Source organism: Hypomesus nipponensis, chromosome 20 (genome assembly GCF_054491055.1).
Source record: "Hypomesus nipponensis isolate SF chromosome 20, ASM5449105v1, whole genome shotgun sequence".
Classification (NCBI taxonomy): Eukaryota; Metazoa; Chordata; class Actinopteri; order Osmeriformes; family Osmeridae; genus Hypomesus; species Hypomesus nipponensis.
This window is the reverse complement of record NC_140380.1, coordinates 11,857,501-11,882,259: the sequence shown is the minus strand read 5'-3', so window position 1 is coordinate 11,882,259 and position 24,759 is coordinate 11,857,501. Positions and strand designations below refer to the sequence as shown.

The following is a 24,759-nucleotide window of genomic DNA, read 5'->3' as shown; positions in this document are numbered from 1 at the left end:
CTGTTTGCATTGCAACCCAAATATCTGTCTGACAAACGAGTATTATATATACACACACACATCATCTGAAAGAGTGGATTTTCTGACTTTTCCAGTTGGAGTTCCAGTGTTGGAGGCTTGGGTGTCCTCGGTCGAGAGCCTCCAGCTAAGGAACCATTAAAGAACCGGTTAGGGAATCGGGCTCTTAATCAGAAGGTTGCCGGTTTGATTCCTGGCCGTGCAAATTGACGTTGTGTCCTTGGCAAGGTTGAGATGCAAGTCAACAGATTGACAGATGACCGCTGTGCTACATGCACCCCTCCCTCCCTCCCTCCCTCCCTCCCTCCCTCCCTCCCTCCCTCCCTCCCTCCCTCCCTCCCTCCCTCCCTCCCTCCCTCCCTCCCTCCCTCCCTCCCTCCCTCCCTCCCTCCCTCCCTCCCTCCCTCCCTCCCTCCCTCCCTCCCTCCCTCCCTCCCCAAGAAGGAGAAGGAAGACTACGCGGAGCAAAGCCGCCCTGTCCAGCTTCAGCTCTGTAAAGAGTCCTGTGGCTTTACGGCCTGAGAGTTTGTATTCACATGCAAGTGTCACTGTTGTTCCTCTCGCAACTCCAAGTGAAGCTGAGCCCAGTTCCCCTCCCCTCTCTGCTCAGTCCTAAAACACAGGGTGATGTTTGCACATTTGCAAATCAATTCCCAGGCTTCAGTGAAGACAGGATGAGGAGGAGGGGAGAGATGCTGTAAAACAATCCAGTTAGAGGGATGCCGGTCGACACAAAGAATTGCAGATGATGGAGACAGAAAGTTGGAGACTTTTTGGGGGGGTATTGAGCTTTTCTGGCTCTCTCTTTAGGAGTGACATTTTGAAGAAGGGGGGCAACTGGACTGGAATTATAATGTGAAAGGGTTTCACCAAGTTTAGACTTTGGGAGTGAAGATCTTCTTTTGAGGTGGAGGAGGGTTATCCTGAGTGCAGTGCAGGGGGCTGGTTAAGCCTAGCTGTCAAAGAAGACAGCCACCTTTCTTTTATTTCTTTAGCCACAACAGTAATGTAGGTTTCAGAAGACTTATCTAGGTCCGCTTCATCAGAAAGGGCTTCTTCTCTTAGGATTAAACCCACATTATGTTATGCCGGTCTGTCGTATGAACAGAGGTGTTGTGCATGTGTTATGCCGGTCTTGGCCCCGCTATGAAAGAGCTTGACGTTCTCATATTCTTCATGTCTCATCATGACACATGTACCTAGTATGTGGCAGAGTAAGGAATCCACACTGCTAGGAATCTACACGTGGCTTGCGTGTGATGTGGCTGTTATCCGTGCTGAGGTGTGCGTTACGTGTGCTTTGATCATCTGGTGGACTGATCTGTGAGCCGATGGCCACACTATTCTGCTGGTTCAACCATTCCCTCCACACAGGTTAGCTTTGTTAATACGACTTTGGAGCAAAGATTAATGTTGATCTCCAGACTTTCTCATGTGCTTGAATGAAGCTGACTATTATTCAGTTGACCTCCGACTTCTCTGTGGGTGGTCGGACCTGTTGTCATGGAAATTTGTAACAGAGCTTTTTTTTTTTTTCTTCTTTGTTTCGCACCAAACCAAGCTTATTACCGAAATGCTTAGCTTGGTATATAATATACAAAACCATACATTTATTGTATTTAGGTTGACATTTTCTGTAAGCAGGTATTTGAAAAGATGATGATTTGGATGAGCAGACAGATGTTGCGGAGGCTGAAGACCTCGTCCACATCCCCCTTGTTAACTTTACGCCTCTGGTCAACCTCCCTGTCCGTCCTCTTCTCTGAGGAATGTCTCTCTTAAGAAAACTCAAGTGATTTATGGGACTTTGGGAAATGTACCGATTGAGTTTCTTCCCAGAGTTGGAGATAAATCTACTTCGTACTAAAAGCCTCTCGTGTCGACATGGTCACACAGTGAAAAGGGATCCACTCTAGAATCCTGGCCTGGCCTGTAGTTGTAGACAAGGTCAGACACACCCACTGACTAAGTGACCCTTTTTTAATGCCTTTAGAGAAGAAATTGCTCCAGGAAGATATTCTATCCTTCAATGGAAACTTAGCTGAACGCTCTGAATACTTTCTCCCTCTCTCTCTGCTCCCTCTCTCTCACTCTCTCTTTCTCTGCTTCTCTCCCTACCTCTCTCCCTCTCTCCTCTCTGTCTCTGTCATGTAAGTTCAGATGTTTGAGGGATCGGAATTGACATTCATAGGTTTTTACTCTCCCCATCCTTCCTGTCTGAGTGGAGACGCAGAGTGGTTTACAGTCACCTCCTCATGGTGTCGTGAGCCCTGGGAAGCTGGGATCTCTTGCCCCTACACGGCACAAACAGCAGCTAACAGGTCCTCAGAGAGGACAGGTATGTCTCCCCTCCCCCCTCCCCTCCCCTCCCCTCTCCCCCTGGAAGCCTCTGGTCTCCCAGGACAGATCTGCCTAACAGTTAAATTCCACTTTGACAAACGCATCTTTCCCATCCGAAGCCCTCTGACATTTACCTGATCTCCATGCCAACGTTCATCCTGTTCAGAAAGACGTTTGTTTAACATTTCGTTGGGTCCGTGGTAATGAGTCATTAATCTTCCGGAGCCTCGACGAAGCCTTCCCTTCCAGACATAGTCGTGTACCTGTAAGGCCCTACTTCACAGCATTTAGCTCACTGTTCCGGCCTCCTTCCCTTAAGGCCCTACTTCACAGCATTTAGCTCACTGTCCCGGCCTCCTTCCCCTTTAAAAACCCCTGCTTAACATTTCCACATGGCTTGCTGCGACCGGACCAGCCTGTAATATTTATGAGTCGGCTCTTAAAGCCACTGTCCTGCTGTGGCTCCCACAAACCCCCCCCCCCCCCGCCAGCCCCCCCCCCCCCCCCCCCCGCCAGCCCACCCCCCCCCAGCCCCCCCCCCCCTCCCCGCCAGCCCCCCCGCCAACACAAGTCTGTTCTGCCCGTCCGCATGCACCCCTAAAATATATATAATTCTTTATTTCAGACCCAGGGGGATCCATATCAATACAAACAACATAAACAAATACACAAACACAGAGTAAAAAATACACAGCCTTTCACAATATTCAGTGCCAAGCATACAGACATGATCGCCAATGGTTCCACAGTCTGGAAGAAAATCTGACCGAACTGCATAGAGGGTTGGCCAAAACTGCAATTAGGTTATTTTCAGACTCAGATGCCCTACACATAAATCCATACATCAGGCCACGTAACACAGCAGAGCAGGTAGGGACCCCAACACTTACAAACATTTGGCTTGCACTGGAGCTTCTTGGAGCTCTCAGCAGTAGCCTCATGCTATCATTATAGGCCACTGTAAGCTTTCTAATGCTGCCTTGTTTATAACGACACCACAGGTGGGCAGTATACAGCGGCGTACAATACGCTCTAAAGAGTGAGATTTTCACAGGTACAGAGCACATACTAAACTTACGGCAGAGCATGTTCGCTTGTGCATACAGCTTCCGACGCTGCCTATAGATATCTTTGTCATCCGACAGGTCATTAGACATAATATGGCCCAAGTATGTAATTTCACTGCACACACTAAGTGCAGTGCCAGACAGATAGAAGTCAGGGAAGGTTGACTGTCTGTCTCCTCTGCTTCTGACAATCATGATCTTACTCTTTTTTGCGTTGTATTTTATGTCAAAATCATCACCATACTGTGTGCATACTCTCAGAAGCTGTTGTAGACCAGCACTATATGGGCTAAAGATGACCAGATCATCTGCGTACATAAGGTGGTTAATGAGTGAGTCCCCAATCCTACTGCCTGTACCAGATGCATTTAAAATCAAAGACAAGTCATTCATATACATTATAAAAGCTATTAGAAGCAGCCAGGTGGTCGCCTCTACGCCAGTCTGAAGCCTGGAGGGACACAGAGCACTTTAAGAAATGATAAATACTGTTCTTTTTCATTCCATTCGACATGCATACAAACACATGTGCTATGCTAGCTCTGGCCTCAGCAGAGGCAGGGTCTTAGCTTAGCCTCATTAGCACCATCACAGGCTTACTTCCTGAATCCAGGAGTGGCTCTCTAAGATAGCCAAGAGGATCTGAACTAGTCAGATAAAATCAAATAGAATGAGTTGTTAGCATCTCACTGGACGTCACTCTATAGTCCAAACAAGTCCAGACATGTTTCCCTTGTAGAAGGTGATAGATTGGAGTGCTACCCCCACAGAGGATCTGCTCTCGGCTCCATAAACTAAAAGCATTTCTCCTCAGAGGACTTAATCCCACGACCCTGGAGGAAAGGCATTTAGCCCCGTGGGTACGAAGCCCTCTTCTTATCAGCTGCTATCAGGAAGGTTTGGAATTGGAGGAGGTGTTTTTTCACACCTAAACCTGTAGAGATCGCTTCCTCCTGACCATTACTTCAGACCGCCAGTCCATCGTCTCAGAAGGTTCCCTGCAACAGTGTGACAGCTGAAAATAAACGGTCAAAAGCTGAGATAATCGGCAACATAGGAAATATCCATAGTTCAGACAGGGCTCCCTGTGTCTCCTCTAAAGCGGAGAGGGAGAGGGAGAGGGAGAGGGAGTGGGACTTACCTCCCTTGTCCTCCTCTCTCTTTCAAACACTTCCTTTGTTATTTCCTTTCCTTGTGCAAAACAAAGACCCTATGGGGAAGATTGATTTCTGTGAATTCTGAAAACCCGGGAAATGCTTATTTATTTATACATGGCCTGTTTCTCATCTCTGTGTAGTGTGATGAGTTTAGTTTTATAGATGCTGAATTTAGAGCGTGTAATTTCAGCCGCTCATTTGATGGCTAGTTACGCTGAACAGACTACCCATGGTCTTCATTTCACAAGGCAGAGTATTGAAAAAAACGAGGGAAAAAAATGTGTTCCTGCTTTTTCATGCAGTAGTTTTACTCAGGAGAGGTTGAGGGGGGAAGGATGTGTGTATAATTGGATTTGTTTACATGTGCTGCAGTGCATGCGTCAGCTGTCGTGGGTGAGATGTCTCTCCTATAAACCCTTTGTGTGTGGGCTGTCTACCTTATCATGTAACATTCCCCTCAGACCCAGACTCGTACACACTTCCTGCTTCCTTCGCTCACGTCTCTTATTAAACAGTCGTCTCCCTCTTTTACAAAGCAGACCCAATAAAGCTCTGCTCCTCTCATCCTCTACCTGCTCAACAAGACCCTTCAGATTACCAACCCTCTTGTACTTCTTCCAGACTCTGTGTTAAGGTCTGTGTTCAGTTCACCCTGTCTGCTACTCTGTGTGGAGGCAGCAGACGCTGTGAACCAGGGATGTCCTCACCCTCTCCTCCTTCACACGCGTCCTCACCCTCTCCTCCTCCTCCTTCACACGCGTCCTCACCCTCTCCTCCTCCTCCTCCTTCACACGCGTCCTCACCCTATCCCTCCTCTCCTGTCCGCAGGGTCCCGTACCAGGCTGGAGGACGCCCCCCCGCGGGTGGTGGAGCACCCCTCTGACCTCATCGTGTCCAAGGGGGAGCCGGCCACGCTGAACTGCAAGGCGGAGGGGCGCCCGGCCCCCATGGTGGAGTGGTACAAGGACGGGGAGCGTGTGGAGACGGACCGCGAGGACCCCCGCTCTCACCGCATGCTGCTGCCCAGCGGCTCCCTCTTCTTCCTGCGCATCGTCCACGGCCGCCGCAGCAAGCCTGACGAGGGCGTCTACGTGTGCGTGGCGCGCAACTACCTGGGGGAAGCGGTCAGCCGCAACGCCTCGCTGGAGGTCGCAAGTAAGTGGGCTTTTAGTTTCAGTGGATGTTTTGACTGTGGTGCTCAGATGGTGGAGTTGAAGGGAAGGGTTAACGTGATATCAGACTAGGTTTGGCGACAGGTGCAGTTTGGTTCAAGATGACATTTAGAAAGGCAGGCGCTAAACCATCCACACTAGCTTCAGCCGCCACAAACAGATGTTTGCCCTGAAGAGCGTGAAAATATCCAGTCCCAAATGTTTAGCGGTTGAGTCTTTGCAAGGTTTTGGTGAGTGGCCAACTGCTGTGTGCTCTGGAGTCATGAAATGTGGACGCCTTCAATTAGATTTCCTTATTAGATTAAACCAGTCAATATTGGATTAGGGCTTTATTACGCAATTCAGTTTTGACAACAACACAGGTAATTTGTGGGCATCCAAGCTGTGTTGTGGATTAGCTGTAGTTTTAGATGGTTTAGCATGTTTGTAGATTAAAATGCAAGGGATTTATGGATCTACTTTGTGGACATGCAGTTACTTACTGCACACATTGAAAACAAGTGCCAAGAGTTGAGTACATTTACATACATGACATTTTTACATGCTATTAATTTAGGAGATGGTTTTATCTCAAAGCAACAGCGGAGACACATTATTAACTTGATGGTTTTCTGGAGGTTTAAAGTTTTCAAAGCAGTTGTTAGCAGCATGATGTCATACCGTTTAGTTTTACAAACACAGTGAACGTTTCAACTCCCCAATCATCCCCTTTAGGAGTGAAAGCTTTGGCCGATGTTATTCACCCTAAAACTCAACATCTCAGGAATTTTTCATTTACTATGCCCTTTGCTTGACAGTCCCATAACAGAAAACTCCAGTCTTTGATGCGCTAATACAAACCACCTGAAAGGAAGGGAGAGGAGAGTTTTTCTTAGTGACAGACAGTAAACCTCTAGACACAACGTCAAACCCCCGGTTTTGTTAGGCACCAGCCCATAACCTAATATTCACGCCTAATTTCCTCTAATTTCCTGCACAAAAATAAAACAAAAACTTTGCAAAGAAATCCGCTGTAAAGAGCTAGCAGTGTGGCCCCGTGATCACACCTGCTTGACCTTCTCAGCTCAGCTCTGCTCTCCTGGACGAGCTGCACCAGTCACATCAAATGACTTACAAGCAACCACACAAGTCTCCTGTTTTTATGATGTGGCCTTTCAAAAATGTGTTCCGCCTTGGGGTTTTGATGGTCATGAAGAGGTGGGTTTAATAGTAAAACATTGAGAGGTAATTGGCTGTCCTGCTGCAGGAGCAGTGTTCTGTGAAACTAGGGCTGTTTGAGCTTGAGTTATTGGTTACACTGGAGTGGTTGTGTTTTTGTAAAGTCATTTCTTGCCGTTGCTTCCGGCCTCATAGAAGTTAATGGTCCGTTTTGGGCCTGGCTGGTTGTGGGGTGTTTGAAATCTAAATGCTTTCCTGCTCAGTGTAGAGCTGCAATCTATACATTGATGTTTATTTAGAAACACATTGAGACAGTAATGCTGAGGGAGAGGGTTGCTGTGCTAAAACTAACCCTGAGGAAAGAGCAGGTCCTGACCCTGAGGTCCCGGGTTCTCCTGGAGATTTCGGGCTGATACTCAGACGTAGCCTGGTCATCCATGCAGTTAGCAGTGCAGTTTACCCTGTCCCTGACTGTGATCTCTCTCTTGGTCAGGTCTCTCTCCTGGAGACAGTGATCTCAGTCTTGGTGAGGTCTCTCTCCTGGAGACAGTGATCTCAGTCTTGGTGATGTCTCTCTCCTGGAGACAGTGATCTCAGTCTTGGTCAGGTCTCTCTCCTGGAGACAGTGATCTCAGTCTTGGTGAGGTCTCTCTCCTGGAGACAGTGATCTCAGTCTTGGTGAGGTCTCTCTCCTCGAGACAGTGATCTCAGTCTTGGTGAGGTCTTTCTCCTGGAGACAGTGAAGGATGGCAGCTGACTGTGACGGGCCATCTCTGTCCCCTCTGACCCAGGGAAAGGACATCCTTTGCAGCTGTCTCTCTCTCTCTCTGAACACAGACACACACACACACACACACACACCATTCACAACACATTCCTAGCATTTCCTCTCTCAGATAAAGATCCTGTATTTCCTGCTTCTATTCCCCATGTGCTGCCCCACATGGCAACAGCCAGTGTGTGTGTGTGGATAGATGTGTGTGTGTGTGTGTGTGTGTGTATGTGTGTTTATCCCTCCAATCGGCTTGAGAACGTTTGCCTGAAGCATGTCACCAGGTTCCCCCAGGAGAGCGGTGCTCATGCCAGCCGCTGGCACTCCAGATAAGAGCCGGCCCAGGGACCAGGCTGGGGCAGGGACCAGGCTGGGGCAGGGACCAGGCTGGGGCAGGGACCAGGCTGGGGCAGGGACCAGGCTGGGGCAGGGACCAGGCTGGGGCAGGGACCAGCCCAGCCTCAGAGGGGCAGGGGGACAGCCAGCCTCACTGCTGCCCGGAGGAGAGGGTGAGGGTGAGGGGGAGGGCTGCTTCTGGCCTGGTGATGCTCGATGGCTCAGCCCTGGCTTCAGAACCTGTGGCTCCATCTGGTTCAGGAAGACTTGTGGTCTGTGTGTGTCCACGTGTGCTTATCCATGCATGTGTATCATGGTATCTTATATCATCTTTCTGAGTGGTGCATCAGTGTCCAACATAACATTATTTGAGGAGTTCCTTTAAGGATGCGTCTAGCCAAGTCCCACCAGGCTGTATGTCATACCCTGTCAGGAATCAAAGGGATGTGTTGACCCCGGTAACGTTCCCTGAGAGGCCACGCCTGGGGATGGAGAAGAGATCCCCGTCTAACGTGCAGTACATCACCTCACAGTACATCACCTCACAGTAGATCCTCTCACAGTACATCACCTCACAGTACATCACCTCACAGTAGATCCTCTCACAGTACATCCCCTAACAGTACATCCCCTAACAGTAGATCCCCTCACAGTAGATTTCCTCACAGTAGATCCCCTCACAGTAGATTTCCTCACAGTAGATCACCTCACAGTAGATCACCTGACAGTACATCACCTCGCAGTACATCCCCTCGCAATAGATCCCCTCGCAGTAGATCCCCTCGCAGTAGATCCTCTCACAGTACATTACCTCACAGTAGATCACCTCACAGTAGATCCTCTCACAGTAGATCCCCTCACAGTAGATCCCCTCACAGTAGGTCCCCTCACAGTAAATCACCTCACAGTAGATCCCCTCACAGTAGATCCCCTCACAGTAGATCTCCTCATAGTAGATCCCCGCACAGTAGATGGAGGAGACAGGCAGCCCAGGGCAGGGCAGGGCCCTCCATTGTTGAGTGTTTTATGAGGGCTCTGACGGTTTTATTCTTCACACTATGTCCCCTCCACTGCTTTATGGCTTATGAATAATCATGCCAGGAGGGAGGGGGGGAGGGAGGAGGGGAGGGCGGGGGAGGGAGGAGGGGAGGGCGGGGGAGGGGAGGGGAGGGCGGGGGAGCGAGAGGAAGGGGCGGAGGAGGGGAGGAGGAGAGGAGGGGTCAGGCTTGGAGACGCGTTTCAAAGAGAACCTTCTGGGGTTTTCTCCGACCTCTGAAGGTCAGGTGGAGGTCAGCCCTGGTTTCCAGGGGAACAGGTCACTGGGGGTGACAGCTGCCCCAAGGAATCATGGGAGTGAACAGGTGAAGGATGTGATGACTACGCCGTCCCCTGCACGTGTGTGTGTGTGTGTGTCTTGCATCCTTGTGTGTCAGAGCAACTTTCATACTCCTTGTAACCCCGGACAACAGGTTCTGCAAAACAGCTCCCCCCCTCCCCTCCCCTCTCCCCCCTCCCCTATCCCCCCCTCCCCTATCCCCCCTCCCCTCTCCCCCCTCCCCTCTCCCCCCTCCCCTCTCCCCCCTCCCCCCTCCCCTCCCCTCTCCCCCCTCCCCTCTCCCCCCCTCCCCTCTCCCCCCCTCCCCTCTCCCCAGCCGTCAGCCACCCTGCTCAGCTCTGTGCAGAAAAATGGATTTGGAACTTTAGAGGATTAGGAGGTTTTGGGGAGGCTGGTGGGGACGGGGCAGGGGGGCTGGAAGATAAGGATGTCTGCAGTAGCCCTCAGCCCAGCCCCCCTATCCCCCCTCAGCCCCCCTATCCCCCCTCAGCCCCCCTATCCCCCCTCAGCCCCCCTATCCCCCCTCAGCCCCCCTATCCCCCCTCAGCCCCCCTATCCCCCCTCAGCCCCCCTATCCCCCCTCAGCCCCCCTATCCCCCCTCAGCCCCCCTATCCCCTCTCAGCCCCCCTATCCCCCCTCAGCCCCCCTATCCCCCTTCAGCCCCCTCTCCATGTGGTGGCCACCTAGCCCCCTCTAATTAGACCACACTGGGGGCTAACGAGCCCACAAGCCCATGCTGGTGCCCTGAGGCACGTGTGTGTGTGTGTGAGTGTGTGTGTGTGTGTGGAGTGTGTGTGTCTTGTGGAGAAGGGATAGGAGAGACATGACAACAGGTGGAAGGAAGAGCCCTTCAGTCACACACACAGTTTAGAATAGCCCTCTCCCAAACACACACACACAAACACACACACACACACACACTTAAACACCACACATACTCACTCCCGTACTTCTGAGCCCCCGCCATGTTACTGAGCAGTGACGCATCTGTGAGGTGCTTCTGTGTCCTGGGGGAGGGGAGGGGAGAAGGGGGGGAGGAGGATACAGCAGGCTGTAGAGAACAATACATCATTTGCCCCGGCAGTTGTATGTGATCACGCTTTGTTACCTCTGGAGGAGCAGATGAGAGGGTGGCGGCCAGGCGTTGGACACGCCCCCCGACCTCCTGCTGACCTCCAGAGAGACACGCCCTCCCACCCTGGCCACAGGAAGTTGAAGAAGCAAACTGTGATTGCTTGGTGTCAAACTGACTTGCAGAGTGAAGCCTTAACTCCTCCCCCTGGTCAGACCTGTGTTTAACTCCTCCCCCTGGTCAGACCTGTGTTTAACTCCTCCCCCAGGTCAGACCTGTATTTAACTCCTCCCCCAGGTCAGACCTGTGTTTAACTCCTCCCCCTGGTCAGACCTGTGTTTAACTCCTCCCCCAGGTCAGACCTGTATTTAACTCCTCCCCCAGGCCGGGGCTGAAATGGGGGTTGCCTGTCCCCTCTCCTGGTGATCTGATTAATGACCGTTTAAACCCTGCTTTTCAATTATCTATCAGCGGAGATCCTTATTCCAACACCTCATTAGTGTCCTCACAGCAGATTGCTGCAGTCGAACCAGAACCAAGCTGGTTAGCTGGACACAAACCCTCCTAATGCTGCTCTTCCTTCTCAGCAGTTACCCCCCCCCCCCCTCCAGATGGTCGGAGTACAGTAGACAGAGCGAGGGGTCATTCTGGGAGGAGGGAGGAGGGCCAGACAACGGGGTTCTAGAATGCCCTCTTGCTCACCTCCGATAGGCCGAGGCCAAGCCTGGCTAGATTAGAGTAATCCTCTTTCAGGGCAGACAATGCTTCTATTAGTTGACCACACGCATGGGATTAGCCCACCTCTCTAATGGACTTATTGTTGAGAGAATCTGCATGTAAAAGGAGCACGCTGGGGGGCGCTGAGGGGGGCTGGGGGGCGCTGGGAGGGCCTGGAGAGGATGGCGGTGTGGATGGCAGTAGGACCAGAGGAGCCCCCCAGCGCCCCCAGCGCCCCCAGCGCCCCCCAGCGCCCCCCAGCCCCCTTCAGCCCCCCCTAGCCCCCCTCAGCCCCCCCTGGCCCCCCTCAGCCCCCCCTAGCCCCCCTCAGCCCCCCTAGCCCCCCTCAGCCCCAGGACTTTGTTCTCTGGTGGGCTGTTCTGGGTCCAGCCCCAACGTATGTTCAGGGTGGAGGGATAGTGGGGCTACACACACACAAGTACACAGTAGTGACTTTGGGGCTTGGATTCACACACACACACACACACTCACACACACAAACACTCCACTGAGCAGACAGGATGTATATGCAGTAGAACGAGCCGGAGGAATCTGTAAACAGCAGCCCTCCTGCGGAGCCGCGTGGAGCCGTGCGGAGCCATCATGGTGGACGGATGTCTTTGTCCTCTCGTCTCTCAGCCTGTCGTGTGTTTCTGCTGAGAACTCACAGGCTGTCAAAGTCACTTAGCACAAGTGTTTTTCCTTTTTAATTTATTCAACTGTAGTCTTCCACGTTGAAGTAAAGGATGGAAACGGTTTGAATATTTAATGACCGACTGGATGATTTGAAGAAGGGTCTCATTGTGTTTGACTGTGTACGTCATTTGCATTATAACAAACACAGTCAAAAGGAATGAATTGTACATTGTTCAAAATCATTTTCATTCTTGAATTTCCACTGGGGTCATATGCACCTCTCGAAAGGGTTTATGGAAATATTTTACCGTGCTGGAATTATAATCATTTTCTGTAACTTTTCTTTGATTCTTGAAAGACCAGGATGAGTCATTTGGAAATGAGTTTCAGGAGATTAAGAAGGCGTTGTTCTAATGTGGGTTTAGTAAATGTTGTATGTTCCTCAAGAATGATGTCTCAGCAGTCTGGCGTGTTGAGAGACTGTCCCGTTAAAACACACACACACACATCCGTGCCAGGGAGATAGTGTGGAGGATTAACCTGTGAGCCCTGCTTGGGCCTCAGTTACAGCTGCACTGCTGGTGGTGGGGGAACATCCTCCTGGCTCCCTATGTGTACTGGCTACATGTGCTAGTGTAGCTGTGTGTGTGCAGGAGAGGCTGTGCTCAGCCCAGAGCAGGGCTGCTTCTGGAGAGCAGCAGGAGAGACTGTGCTCAGAAACAGAGCACACACACACTGTTTTTATGTGACCCCAAGCTTGCTACCACAACCCTAAATCTAAGTATTCACCTACAGCATGCTTATGTGAAGTTGTTCCTTAAATACACTCACACTTCTATCCTCCTCCAACACACACACACACACACACACACACACCATACACACACTCACCCTCGACCCTTCCACAGCCCCCCCCCCCCAGCCTGGTAATGAGGTTTTCCCCCAGCCCAGCCCAGCCCAGGCTGTGTGTCTGCAGTCATTTCTGACTGCGTCTGTCGGCCGGACATGTCTGGGTTGTAGAGGACACAGAAGCAGGGCGTTTCTGAACACCAAAACAGCCCTGAGACACAGCAGCCTGACAGCTGATCCATCTCTCTCTCCTGCTGTTGGCTACTCTCTACTGTTAGGGCTGCCTGATTCCAGTTCCAGTGTTTGAGGCTGAGGGTTTTTTTCAGCAAGGTGATTCTGAGGCACTGAGGTGTGGGCAAGCACAGGGTTTTTTTCTGTCACGTTTTGGGAAGTGGTAGTAAGCAACATACTATCATAGAAATGGTTTCAAAGCAAAGGAGACACAGAACAGCCCCTCATCACTGCACAGTCCCTCCATCCACACACAAAACCCATTTCCAGTCTCATCTCCCCATCTTTTTACGGGAGGAAAGAGCAGGTGAACTGTGAGGCACGCAGAGAGAGAGAGGCGGTGAAAAGAGACAAGAGGCGGTGAAAAGTGCAGCCAAAATAGTTGAGCACTTTCTTTTAACTTGGTGGGTCAGGAGGGGGATTTCACCAGTGAAAGAGAAATCATTATTCATGTTGTGCCTCCATACCGACGCAAACAGCTGCTCTTCATCTATCAGCTGGGAAAGCCTCTGTAGTAGAGGTGTACGTGGCTGTCTGTCTAACTGGGCTCAGTGACAGGGTTAGCAGGGGAGACGTGTCATGTGTGAGGGCTGTGATGAGGGGGAGCAGATCTCAGCACAAACTAAAGAGAGAGGGAGGACAGCAGGGAGGGCTCAGGTACAACAGGATGCAGGTGTGTGTGTGTGTGTGTGTGAGAGTGTGGTTGGAGGCTGGACCCTCCAGGACATACAGACACACACTCTCTCTCTCACACACACACACACACACACTCTTCTCTTTGTGGTCCCCAGGGCAGTGTCAGTGGGCCCCTGGGCCCTCAGCTCTGTGTTTGTCTCCAGCATCCCTCCTCCCCTCCTCCCCTCCTCCCCTCCTCCCTTCCTCCCCTCCTCCTCTCCTCCCCTCCTCCTCTCCTCCCCTCCTCCTCTCCTCCATTCCTCCTCTCCTCCTCTCCTCCCTTCCTCCCCTCCTCCCTTCCTCCCCTCCTCCCTTCCTCCTCTCCTCCCTTCCTCCTCTCCTCCTCTCCTCCCTTCCTCCTCTCCTCCCCTCCTTCCTGCCTCATTACCAGAGGCCCTCCCTGATCCCTATCAGCCTCCGATGATGGGCTGTCCAGGGGAGGATATTGGAGTGTGTGTGTGTGTGTGCTATGTTGCAAGAGAGGAGGGGCTGTTTTGTGCTTAGAGGCACGTGCAGCCTGGACATCTGTCCTACCCCCCCCCCCCCCCCCACACACACACACACACACTCCTCACACACACTCCTCACACACACACACACTCCTCACACACACACACACACACGCTCCTCACACACACACACTCCTCACACACAACACACACACACACTCCTCACACACACACACACACACTCCTCACACACACACACTACTCACACAAGCTGTTCCATATGGCAGCTGTGGCCCTTGCAAAAGAGGATGGACTGTATGTCAGCACTAACAGGCCTGTATCAAGAGAGACACCTAGAGACCACCACCCTCAGGTTTGGAAGCACACACACACACACACACACAGCCCCCTACACACACACACACACATACAGACAAAGACAGTTCGGCAAAAACGGTAAATAAAATGCATTAACAATGTGGACTGTCGCTGTAGTTCCATTCGCCGTATCCCAGACCTGTCAACTCTTTACTGGAACAAAACAGCCAAACATGTAGACTGTGTGGTCTGGACCTCAATGACTTGGAGTGAACCTGTTGGTGATAGCTTTGTGTGGTTTAATGACACAAACTAGAGGGCAGGAAGGAAGGAGGAGAGAGGAAAGAGAGAATACAGACAGAGAAGAAAGAGAATTAAAGAGAAAGAAGGAAGGAGAAAGGGGGTGAGGGAGGTGAGAGGGTTCCTGTGGGGTTGGTGGTTTGAAAGAGTCTTTGGATATTCTGGTAGAAGATGTGGAGAGGTTTCTGAAAGAGAGATGTCCTGGTTGACGTAAGCGGTGTTGACACCGCAAGAACGTGAGTCATTCCACACTAAACTGTGTATTTCAGCTTCACACACACTTACTCTCATCCACACTGATGATGCTACAGTGGAATACACAATATTCACTGTTGATCAAATACATTGATGGAGAATGTTAACATTATTGAATATATCATAATTTGTCACTAATTTATCAGGGTTCTTGAGAATAGGCTTGTAGGTTTAGTCCATGTGTGATTGTGTAGCTGTATGTGCGTGAAAGGATATGTGTGTGTGTGTGTGTGTGTCTTACAGGAGCAGAGGCAGACTGAGTCAGGTCTGTGGGTTAGGGTTGTCTATCTAGCGAGGCCTCCAATTTCAGAGAGCGCTGTGAATGTATGGTCAAGTATATACAGAACAGAGTGTGTGTCTGTGTGTCTGTGTGTTTGTGTGTGTGTGTGTGTGTGTAGTTGAGGATATACAGAACATACTCTGTTTGTAGACTCCAACACTTTGGCATGTGGTACATTTACAAATGAGTCATACTGTACTTAATTCCTTATCTGTGTTAGCTCCTAGTTCTGTGGATCTGTTTATGCGTTTATGTGTGCGTGCATGTGAGCATGCATTGGTTCACATCTTGGCATGTGTGTACATTTTTTCAAGTTTTACTATCTGTGTGTGTGTGTGTGTGTGTGTGTGTGTGTGCCAGACTGTTCTTGTCTGTGGGTGGTAGCTGCAGGCTGGAAGCCCAATGAAAGTGGAGAGGGCAACTGGTTTCCATGGTGACACCCTGAAGGCTGTCCATCTGCTGTGTTTCACCCGCTAACGATCAGCTTATTGATCAGCTATCATCCTAAGACACGCACACACAGCCTGTCACCCCTACCTCACGTCTGTCAATACCTCTGGGCCCAGGGCCAGTGTCACCCCTTTGGCCAGGGGAGGCCAGGGGAGGACAGGGGGGGACAGGGAGGGACAGGGAGGGACAGGGGAGGACAGGGAGGGACAGGGGAGGGACAGGGGAGGACAGGGGAGGACAGGGGAGGCCAGGGGAGGCCAGGGGGGGACAGGGGGGGACAGGGGGGGACGGGGAGGACGGGGGGGACAGGGGAGGCCAGGGGAGGCCAGGGGAGGCCGGGGGGGACAGGGGGGGACAGGGGGGACAGGGGGGACAGGGGAGGCCAGGGGAGGCCAGGGGAGGCCAGGGGAGGACGGGGGGGACAGGGGGGGACAGGGGAGGCCAGGGGAGGCCAGGGGAGGCCAGGGGAGGACAGGGGGGACAGGGGGGGACAGGGGAGGCCAGGGGAGGCCCAGATGGATTTGGTTTCCAGTGCAAACAGTATGTCAATGTGTGATGGTTTGGAGGGGCGGCGTCGGGCCCTGATTAATTCCGCTCACACAAGACGCAGGGCGATCGCATACAATGACCTTTTGGGATATGCAGCCAGACGTTTGCATTGAATGTCAAACACATCACTCTTGCAGCGATTGAGACTAGACTCCTTAACATGCATGAATACATTTATTGAGGTCCACAAAGAGCAGGGACTGCTGTTCAGCCTCAACTCTGGACGGAGGGAGGGAGGGAGGGAGGGAGGGAGGGAGGGAGGGAGGGAGGGAGGGAGGGAGGGAGGGAGGGAGGGAGGGAGGGAGGGAGGGAGGGAGGGAGGGAGGGAGGGAGGGAGGGAGGGAGGGAGGGAGGGAGGGAGGGAGGGAGGGAGGGAGGGAGGGAGGGAGGGAGGGAGGGAGGGAGGGAGGGAGAGTTCTCAAGGGCTTGTAGAGAACCATGCTGTGTTTTCAGTTTCTAAATCAGATCAATGTTCCAGGATGATGAAGCACAGCGATTAGGGTTTGCAGGACCAGAAATGCCCTAGATAGGTGTGTGAGAGCGTGTGTCCACAAATGACGTGTTTATGTATGTATTTCTGCCTAGACTGCGTGTGTGTGTCAGTGCTTGTGTGTGTGAAAGATTGTCTCGTATCAGGTTGAGATGCAAGTCGACAGATTGACAGATGACCGCTGTGCTACATGCACCCCTCCCTCCCTCCCTCCCTCCCTCCCTCCCTCCCTCCCTCCCTCCCTCCCTCCCTCCCTCCCTCCCTCCCTCCCTCCCTCCCTCCCTCCCCCCCCCCCCCCCCAGCCAAGGCCCATCAGTCATTCTCTCTCCACAATCTGAATATTTATTCATGAGGAGGAGATGAAAATTATAGCCACTGTCACTAGAAAACACAAACACACACACCCTTTTTGTGAATCTGGTGATAAAGAACACTTTTAATTAAAAGTGAGATGCCGTCTGCCCCGAGCATTTATGTCAAATCAAGAGCACAGATGATGCCTGATATACCGCTGGCTCTCATGTTGAATAGAGTCACGCTGTCGTCTGTGCCCACAGCTACAGACCCTGTCTGTGCCCACAGCTACAGACCCTGTCTGTGCCCACAGCTACAGACCCTGTCTGTGCCCACAGCTACAGACCCTGTCTGTGCCCACAGCTACAGACCCTGTCTGTGCCCACAGATACAGACCCCAGCAGTCTTCAGGCCAGGGGTGAGGGGTGAAGGGAATTCAGATTAGAAGCTGAAGATACGTTAATAAATGTAGCTTGATTTTCATTTATTTATATGATATAATATATAATGTATTTCATGTTTTATGCTAGCCTATGGTTCATCACGTTGAATCTTATGTGTGTTGTGGACAAAATGATGTCATTTGTAGATGTAGTGAGTGCTGTATTTGCTCTCCATTACAAAAACAAGCGTCTCTCGCTGAGCGATGGGCTTTGAGGGCGAGCTCAAACAAACATGGAGGGGATTGTTGACTCTCTGTTAAAGATCCTGCTTAAAAACAGAAGGTTTTAAGATGAAACATTGATTTTCTTCCGAGGCTGAGAGGGAATGGGATTGACTTCATAAGGCTTTCAGGAACATGCCAGTGGTCCCAGTGTGCATGTGTGTGTGTGTGTGTGTGTGTGTGTGTGTGTGTGTGTGGGGGTGAGTGTGACTGTGACTGTGTGTGTCCTAACTTCAGCTCTCTCCTGGTGGGGGATATCACCCAGGCTGGCCTAAAGGGCCTCCTGGGGGGCGGGGCTCCAGAGGTCAGAGGTCACCAGTTTAATCTGGGCTCCAGGGTCCAGGGTGAGATCCAGAGTCTAATCAGGGTGTGGGGAGCCCATGCCCCAGCGTGGTCCATCCAGGGGGGGGAGGGGGGGGAGGCCCGGAGGAGCCCTCTGGATGGAGCGTGACAGGTCGTCTCCAGCTCCCCTGAGCCACACTGCTCTTTCATCACCTCCAGGGTGAAGCGTCACTCCTTCTCCTCCTTTTCATTCCACGACTGCACATAAGCAGCAGTAGTTCTGCTGTTCAGCTGTTTTTGAGGCGACTGCAGTTAATGAACACTTGGAGAGGAAGTCGCATTGGAGGGGCACCTCAAAGGCTGTGTGGTCCAATCAGGTGTGAATACTGACGAAGAGATTTATACACATGGTCTTCCTTAGCCTCGCTCTCACTCACTCACACACATACACTCACACACACACACACACACACACACACACACACACACACACACACTAGAGAGAGAGAGAGAGAGAGAGAGAGAGAGAGAGAGAGAGAGAGAGAGAGAGAGAGAGAGAGAGAGAGAGAGAGAGAGAGAGAGAGAGAGAGAGAGAGAGAGAGAGAGAGAGCACCAATTGTCATATGTCACTGACACTTTGGGAGGAAATGAAAAATATCCCCCATCTTCCCAGCTGTTCCTATCTGGAGTGACCTTGCATACAAACACCAGATGCTGATGTATGCTGCATCACAACCACCCCGGAAGGACGCGGTGCTATCTTGACAGTCAGAGAAACGACCCTGCAGAAGGCGAGCTGAGAGAGGCCTTATTGACAGAGATGGGAATCACCAGACCTAATGAGACGGGTCGTTCATCCTGTCCTCACAGAGAAGAACGCTAGCTAGTCCTCAGATGTCCTCAGATGTTTAGAAAGAACGTTTACTCTACTCTGTTTCAGGCAAGTTTTGAAACAAAAAAAGTTCTGAAAGGTTAGATGTTTGAAATTGTGTGTAAACACAAGTGAAATGCCATCTTATAAAAATACAAAAAAATACAAAATTGTTTTCGAATATATTTTTGCAACCTTTAAACAAAAAAAAAAGGTTTCCACACAGTGAAAGTAAAAGGAAAGGAGGATGAGAGGATAAACAGAGAAAGCCTGAAAGAGAGCAGAGTAAATGGGGAGGGGCTTTGTACTCATTACAAAGTACATTTTGGTTGGCCCCACCAGATCTCACTCCAAGGTTTTTTGAAAAGTTGGCAGCCAAATTATTTTTATCAAAAAGGAACGTTGCTGAGAAGCGTTTTTCAGAAAGTTTTGGGTGGTGAGTTCACGCAGGGAATCCCTCTCTAAGCCAGACAGGCCACCTTCTCTAAATCACATGCTTAGACTGCAGCTTTAACCACCCTCCTAGCTGGAAGGCAAGTGTGGTGGTGACCTTACCTTTGTGTCACCTAAGTTGGGAATACAAAAGACAACCCTACACCTGCATGCCCAGAGGGCCTGACAGACAGACTGATACAGGAGGAGGAGAGGGGGAGGAGAGGGGGAGGAGAGGGGAAGAGAAAGCTGAAACGAGGCCTCCAGGTATCCAACCTAGAGGATGGAGAGAAACTGGGTAGAGGAGAAGAATGAATTCAAAGAGGGGGGGGGGGGCTACCTTAAGGACACATCTGTCAAGCGTTATAGAAAACCTAAGAAAGAGAGAGAGAGATAAAGAGAGGCTTTTTTTGACCAAATACAACATGTCTTCCTTTGGGCCAGTTTAGCTAGTCTGCATCCCACCAGCTGACTCTGCACCGCTGACAACAAGAATTCAGAATGACTAAAAATCAGTGTGACTATTTCTACCTCTTTATTATTAAGATGAGGCTTTATATCAGGTCACCCAAACTGGGGCAGTAAGTAAACAGAAACTTAGAGCAGTTATCCTTTCACCTGATCTGAACCTAACATGCTGCTTCACGTCCCAGCGTGTCCTCTGAGTGGAAGACTGGAAGGATCCGGACGCAACAGCTGATTCTGATGAAACCACTGTGGTTTTAACATACTGTAGGGTGTGTGTGTGACTGTGTGCGTGACTGTGTGTGTGACTGTGTGTGTGTGTGTGTGTGTGTGTCTCTGCTCCTTCATCAGCTCGATGTCCTGTGTGTTTCATCGATAATGAGCTGCTCTTCTTTTTGACACAAAGCACATTCATTATTCAGTCGGCTCCGCACACATTTCCAGGACACACACACACCGTACAAACACAAGTCAAGCCCCACACACACACCGTACAAACACAAGTCAAGCCCCACGCACATAGCTGCAAAGACCAACACATGCATCTGGAACAAACAAACCTGAAGTGACTTTCACATATGGAAAATACCGACTTGCATATAAACCTTCAGAAACGTTCATGCTAACTATAATTTGATGCCTGACACACAAGTAATGCAGTTCCCCTACACCACACACACACACACACACACACACACATACAAAGTCCCCACCACACATACGTACACACAAACACAAAACTGTGTGGAACAGCAATTCTATAAAAAAAACACCACCAGCCTCTCTCTCTCCACCAGCCTCTCTCTCTTCACCAGCCTCTCTCTCTCTCCACCAGCCTCTCTCTCTCTTCACCAGCCTCTCTCTCTTCACCAGCCTCTCTCTCTCCACCAGCCTCTCTCTCTCTCCACCAGCCTCTCTTTCTCTCCACCAGCCTCTCTCTCTCCACCAGCCTCTCTCTCTCTCCACCAGCCTCTCTTTCTCTCCACCAGCCTCTCTCTCTCCACCAGCCTCTCTCTCTCCACCAGCCTCTCTCTCTCTCCACCAGCCTCTCTCTCTCTCCACCAGCCTCTCTCTCTCCACCAGCCTCTCTCTCTCTCCACCAGCCTCTCTCTCTCTCCACCAGCCCCTCTCTCTCTCCAGCAGTCTCTCTCTCTCCACCAGCCTCTCTCTCTCCACCAGTCCCCCCCTCAGCTCAGAGACCATCTGGACCTTCTTTAATGGCTCCTTATCAGATTCTTCTTCTGCTGCTGCCTGTCTCTCGCTCGCCCACACGCTCACCCCCCCTCTCCAATTTACTGGAGTTCAGTCGCTACATTGCTCTGCCAGTTTCCAATAGTAGCACGCCCGTGAGCTGCTGATAGAATTGTTTGACTTCAGGATCAAGCTCCCGAGCTAAAAGAGCCAGCGATATCACGCAGTGCTGCCTCCAATCAAATACCAGCCTGCCATCAACATCAATACCATAGTGTGTTAGGAACCGCCCAAATCTGCTGGCTTGTTATGTTGAAATTAACTTTTGGAGGAGTTAGTGTGTGTTTGTCCGTGCATGTGTGTGTACACCACATGAAATAGCTTGTAAGAAGTAATGATTTCTTCTTGTATTTATAGTAAAAACTTTCCAGTGTTGACTCTGAGGCTGGCGCCTCTGTGATAGAACTGGAGAAGGAAATCTTGCTTATGATGACCTTCAAGAAATCCTGATAATCTTCTCCTCTCCTCCTCTCTCCTCTCTCCTCATCTCCTCTCCTTCCCTCCTCTCTCCTCTCCTCCTCCCCTCTCCTCTCCTCTCCTCCTCTCTCCTCATCTCCTCTCTCCTCTCTCCTCTCCTCCTCTCCTCCTCTCCTCATCTCCTCCCTCCTCTCCTCCTCTCTCCTCATCTCCTCTCCTTCCCTCCTCTCTCCTCTCCTCCTCCCCTCTCCTCTCCTCTCCTCCTCTCTCCTCATCTCCTCCCTCCTCTCCTCCTCTCTCCTCATCTCCTCTCCTTCCCTCCCCTCACCTCTCCTCTCCTCCTCTCCTCCTCTCCTCCTCTCCTCCTCTCCTCTCCTCTCCTGACCTCCTTTCTCCTCTCCTCTCCTCCTCTCCTCCTCTCCTCCTCTCCTCCTCTCCTGACCTCCTTTCTCCTCTCCTCTTCTCCTCTCCTCCTCTCCTCCTCTCTCTCTCTCTCTCTCTCCTCTCCTCCAGTTCTGAGAGATGATTTCCGCCAGAGCCCCAGTGATGTGGTGGTAGCTGCAGGGGAGCCTGCGGTGATGGAGTGTCTTCCCCCCAGAGGACACCCTGAACCCAGCATCTCCTGGAAGAGGAACAACGTCCGCGTCAACGACCGCGACGACAGGATTACCGTAAATCAGCTCACTATCTGGAAAATGTTTGACTGGTAGCAGAGCATCATAGAGCTTTGTGTAGTGTTGGCCAAGTTTAGGTTGCTAGTCTATGTTTTGAAATCGCTAGTCTGGCTTCAACCATACTCCTAGATACAGAGTAGGTCTTTCATGTAATAAATAGAGCCAGATAATGATGTACATTTCTCTCTTTTTGTCCCAGCTGCGCCCAGGACAGCCTGTGGTGACTGGTGATTACATTGCTTACTGAAACCACATGGATTTTTGATTATTGGCGAAAAGAATAGCAACATTTTAAATCCCTACGGTTTCATCAATGGTGATAATTGAAAAGCAATTTTGATGACTGAATTGCATTGACTGGCATTCGATTGAGTGTGTCCATGCAGGAGTGTCAGTGTAATAGACACAGACACAATATACCAGAGAGAGAAATATGGATAAGAAAATATTTCAGTAATTTCAGCAGTTTCTCCGTTGGCAGTATAATATATTTTTATTTCATGCCAATAAAGCCCATTGAATTGAAAGAGGGAGAGAAAAAGAAGGAGACAGAGAGGCATAGATAGACAGAGAGAGAAAGGAAGACAGAGAGACATAGATAGAGACAGAGAGAGAGACAGAGGGAGAGAGGGAGTGAGGGAGAGAGAGGGTCTTAGATAACCAGAGCACCAAGAGGGTGTTGACTGTGCCTGGTCTCTGGGTCATGTGACTGGAACATCACCCTGCAGGCCTGGTAGTTGTTTACTAACACGCTTGTTTACATCTGTCTCTGTCTCTCTCCTCTCTCTCCTCTCCCTCTCTCTCTCTTGGTTTCTCTGTCTTCCTCTCTCTCTGTATCTCTGTCTCTCTGTCTCTCTCTCTGTCTCTCTCCTCTCCCTCTCTCTCTCTCGGTTTCTCTGTCTTGCTCTCTCTCTGTATCTCTGTATCTCTCTCCTCTCTCTCTCTCTCCTCTCTCCTCTCTCTCCTCTCCCTCTCTCTATCGGTCTCTCGGTCTCTCTCTCTCTCTCTCTCTCTCTCTCTCTCTCTCTCTCTCTCTCTCTCTCTCTCTCTCTCGGTCTCTCTCTCTGTATCTCTCTCTCTCTCTGTATCTCTCTCTCTCCTCCTCCCGTCAGATCCGTGGGGGGAAGTTGATGATCTCCAACACCAGGAAGTCTGATGCTGGCATGTATGTGTGTGTGGGCACCAACATGGTGGGGGAGAAGGACAGCGACCCGGCTGAGCTGGTGGTGTTTGGTGAGACGCTTCCTCCTTCTCTATTTTTATCAGGCCAAAACAGGAATGGATTTTTTTTTTTTTTTTTTACACCCGCAGTCTTCTATTTCTCTATTTTTCCAATTCAATATAGCAGTTGTTTTTGATTGGTGAGAAACAATTGGATATTGAGAAGAAAAAAAAATATTGCCAACAAAATTACTAATATTGTCTCTCGTTGTCCTTACCCCCTCCACCCTCCCCCCTCCTCTCCTCTTCTGCCCTCCCCTCCTCCCCCCTCTTCTCTCGCCTCCTCCCCTCCCCTCCTCTTCTCTCAGAGAGGCCAGTGTTCACCAGGCGTCCTATCAACCAGGTGGTGATGGCGGAGGAGACGGTAGACTTCCTGTGTGAGGCTCATGGTGACCCCGCCCCCACACTGCGCTGGAGGAGAGAGGAGGGGGAGCTACCCCGCGGCAGGTAGGACACACACACACACACACACACACACACACACACACACAGAGGTGGCAGCAGTGCTGACCCAGGTGTGTGTGTGTGTGAGCAGGTCAGAGGTCAGCGAGGGCAGGCTGCGTCTGAGCCATGTGACTGCGGAGGATGAGGGCACCTACACCTGCGTGTCTGAGAACAGTGTGGGCAAGACTGAGGCCTCGGGAACACTACAGGTCCATGGTGAGAACACACACACACACACACATATATATACACACACACACACACACATTTCAATTTTCTTGTCCAGGTTAACTGCATGTTGCTCACAGTTGGGTTTGACTCTGGGAGGTTTGTTCTGAAACACGAGCTCCAGCTTCATTGAAATTCAATTTGTATACAGCTTGGTTCTCTTGCATCTGTCTGTTTTCAATGGCAATTCGGTTTGTAATAGCTGACTTGTGAATCATGATTCACCGGTGTCAATGTCTGAGGAGACCAAATGCGCACACACACACACACACACACACACACACACACCCTGCTGCTAGGAGCTTATGTTGAGGCGTGGGGATTACTCTGTTGGACAGCTGTTGCTTAGCAGATTCAGATTGTCGAGCAGCCAGCTGAAGTTTTCATGGTTTCACAACAGAGCAAATGTTTGTTGACTGGATTTCAGTCCCGGTCCCTCACCCTCACCCAGTCCCACACCCTCACCCTCACCCAGTCCCTCACCCTCACCCAGTCCCTCTCCCAGTCCCTCTCTCAGTCCCTCTTCCAGTCCCTCACCCAGTCCCTCACCCTCACCCTCACCCAGTCCCTCACCCTCTCCCAGTCCCTCTCCCAGTCCCTCTCTCAGTCCCTCTCTCAGTCCCTCTTCCAGTCCCTCACCCAGTCCCTCACCCTCACCCAGTCCCTCACCCTCTTCCAGTCCCTCACCCTCTCTCAGTCCCTCTTCCAGTCCCTCACCCAGTCCCTCACCCTCACCCAGTCCCTCACCCTCACCCAGTCCCTCTCCCAGTCCCTCTCTCAGTCCCTCTTCCAGTCCCTCACCCAGTCCCTCACCCTCACCCAGTCCCTCACCCTCTCCCAGTCCCTCTCCCAGTCCCTCTCTCAGTCCCTCTTCCAGTCCCTCACCCT

The 24,759-nt window shown here is 51.1% G+C and overlaps 1 protein-coding gene across 1 annotated transcript in view; it reads left to right on the top strand.

Moving 5' to 3' along the window:
• Positions 1 to 24,759, top strand: part of robo3 (roundabout, axon guidance receptor, homolog 3 (Drosophila)) — a 57,191-nt gene that overhangs the window by 5,671 nt on the left and 26,761 nt on the right. Inside the window, 5 exon segments of the mRNA XM_084683881.1 lie at positions 5,411 to 5,737; positions 21,818 to 21,975; positions 23,091 to 23,211; positions 23,508 to 23,646; positions 23,735 to 23,859. Coding sequence (XP_084540007.1) covers positions 5,411 to 5,737; positions 21,818 to 21,975; positions 23,091 to 23,211; positions 23,508 to 23,646; positions 23,735 to 23,859 — 870 coding nt within the window.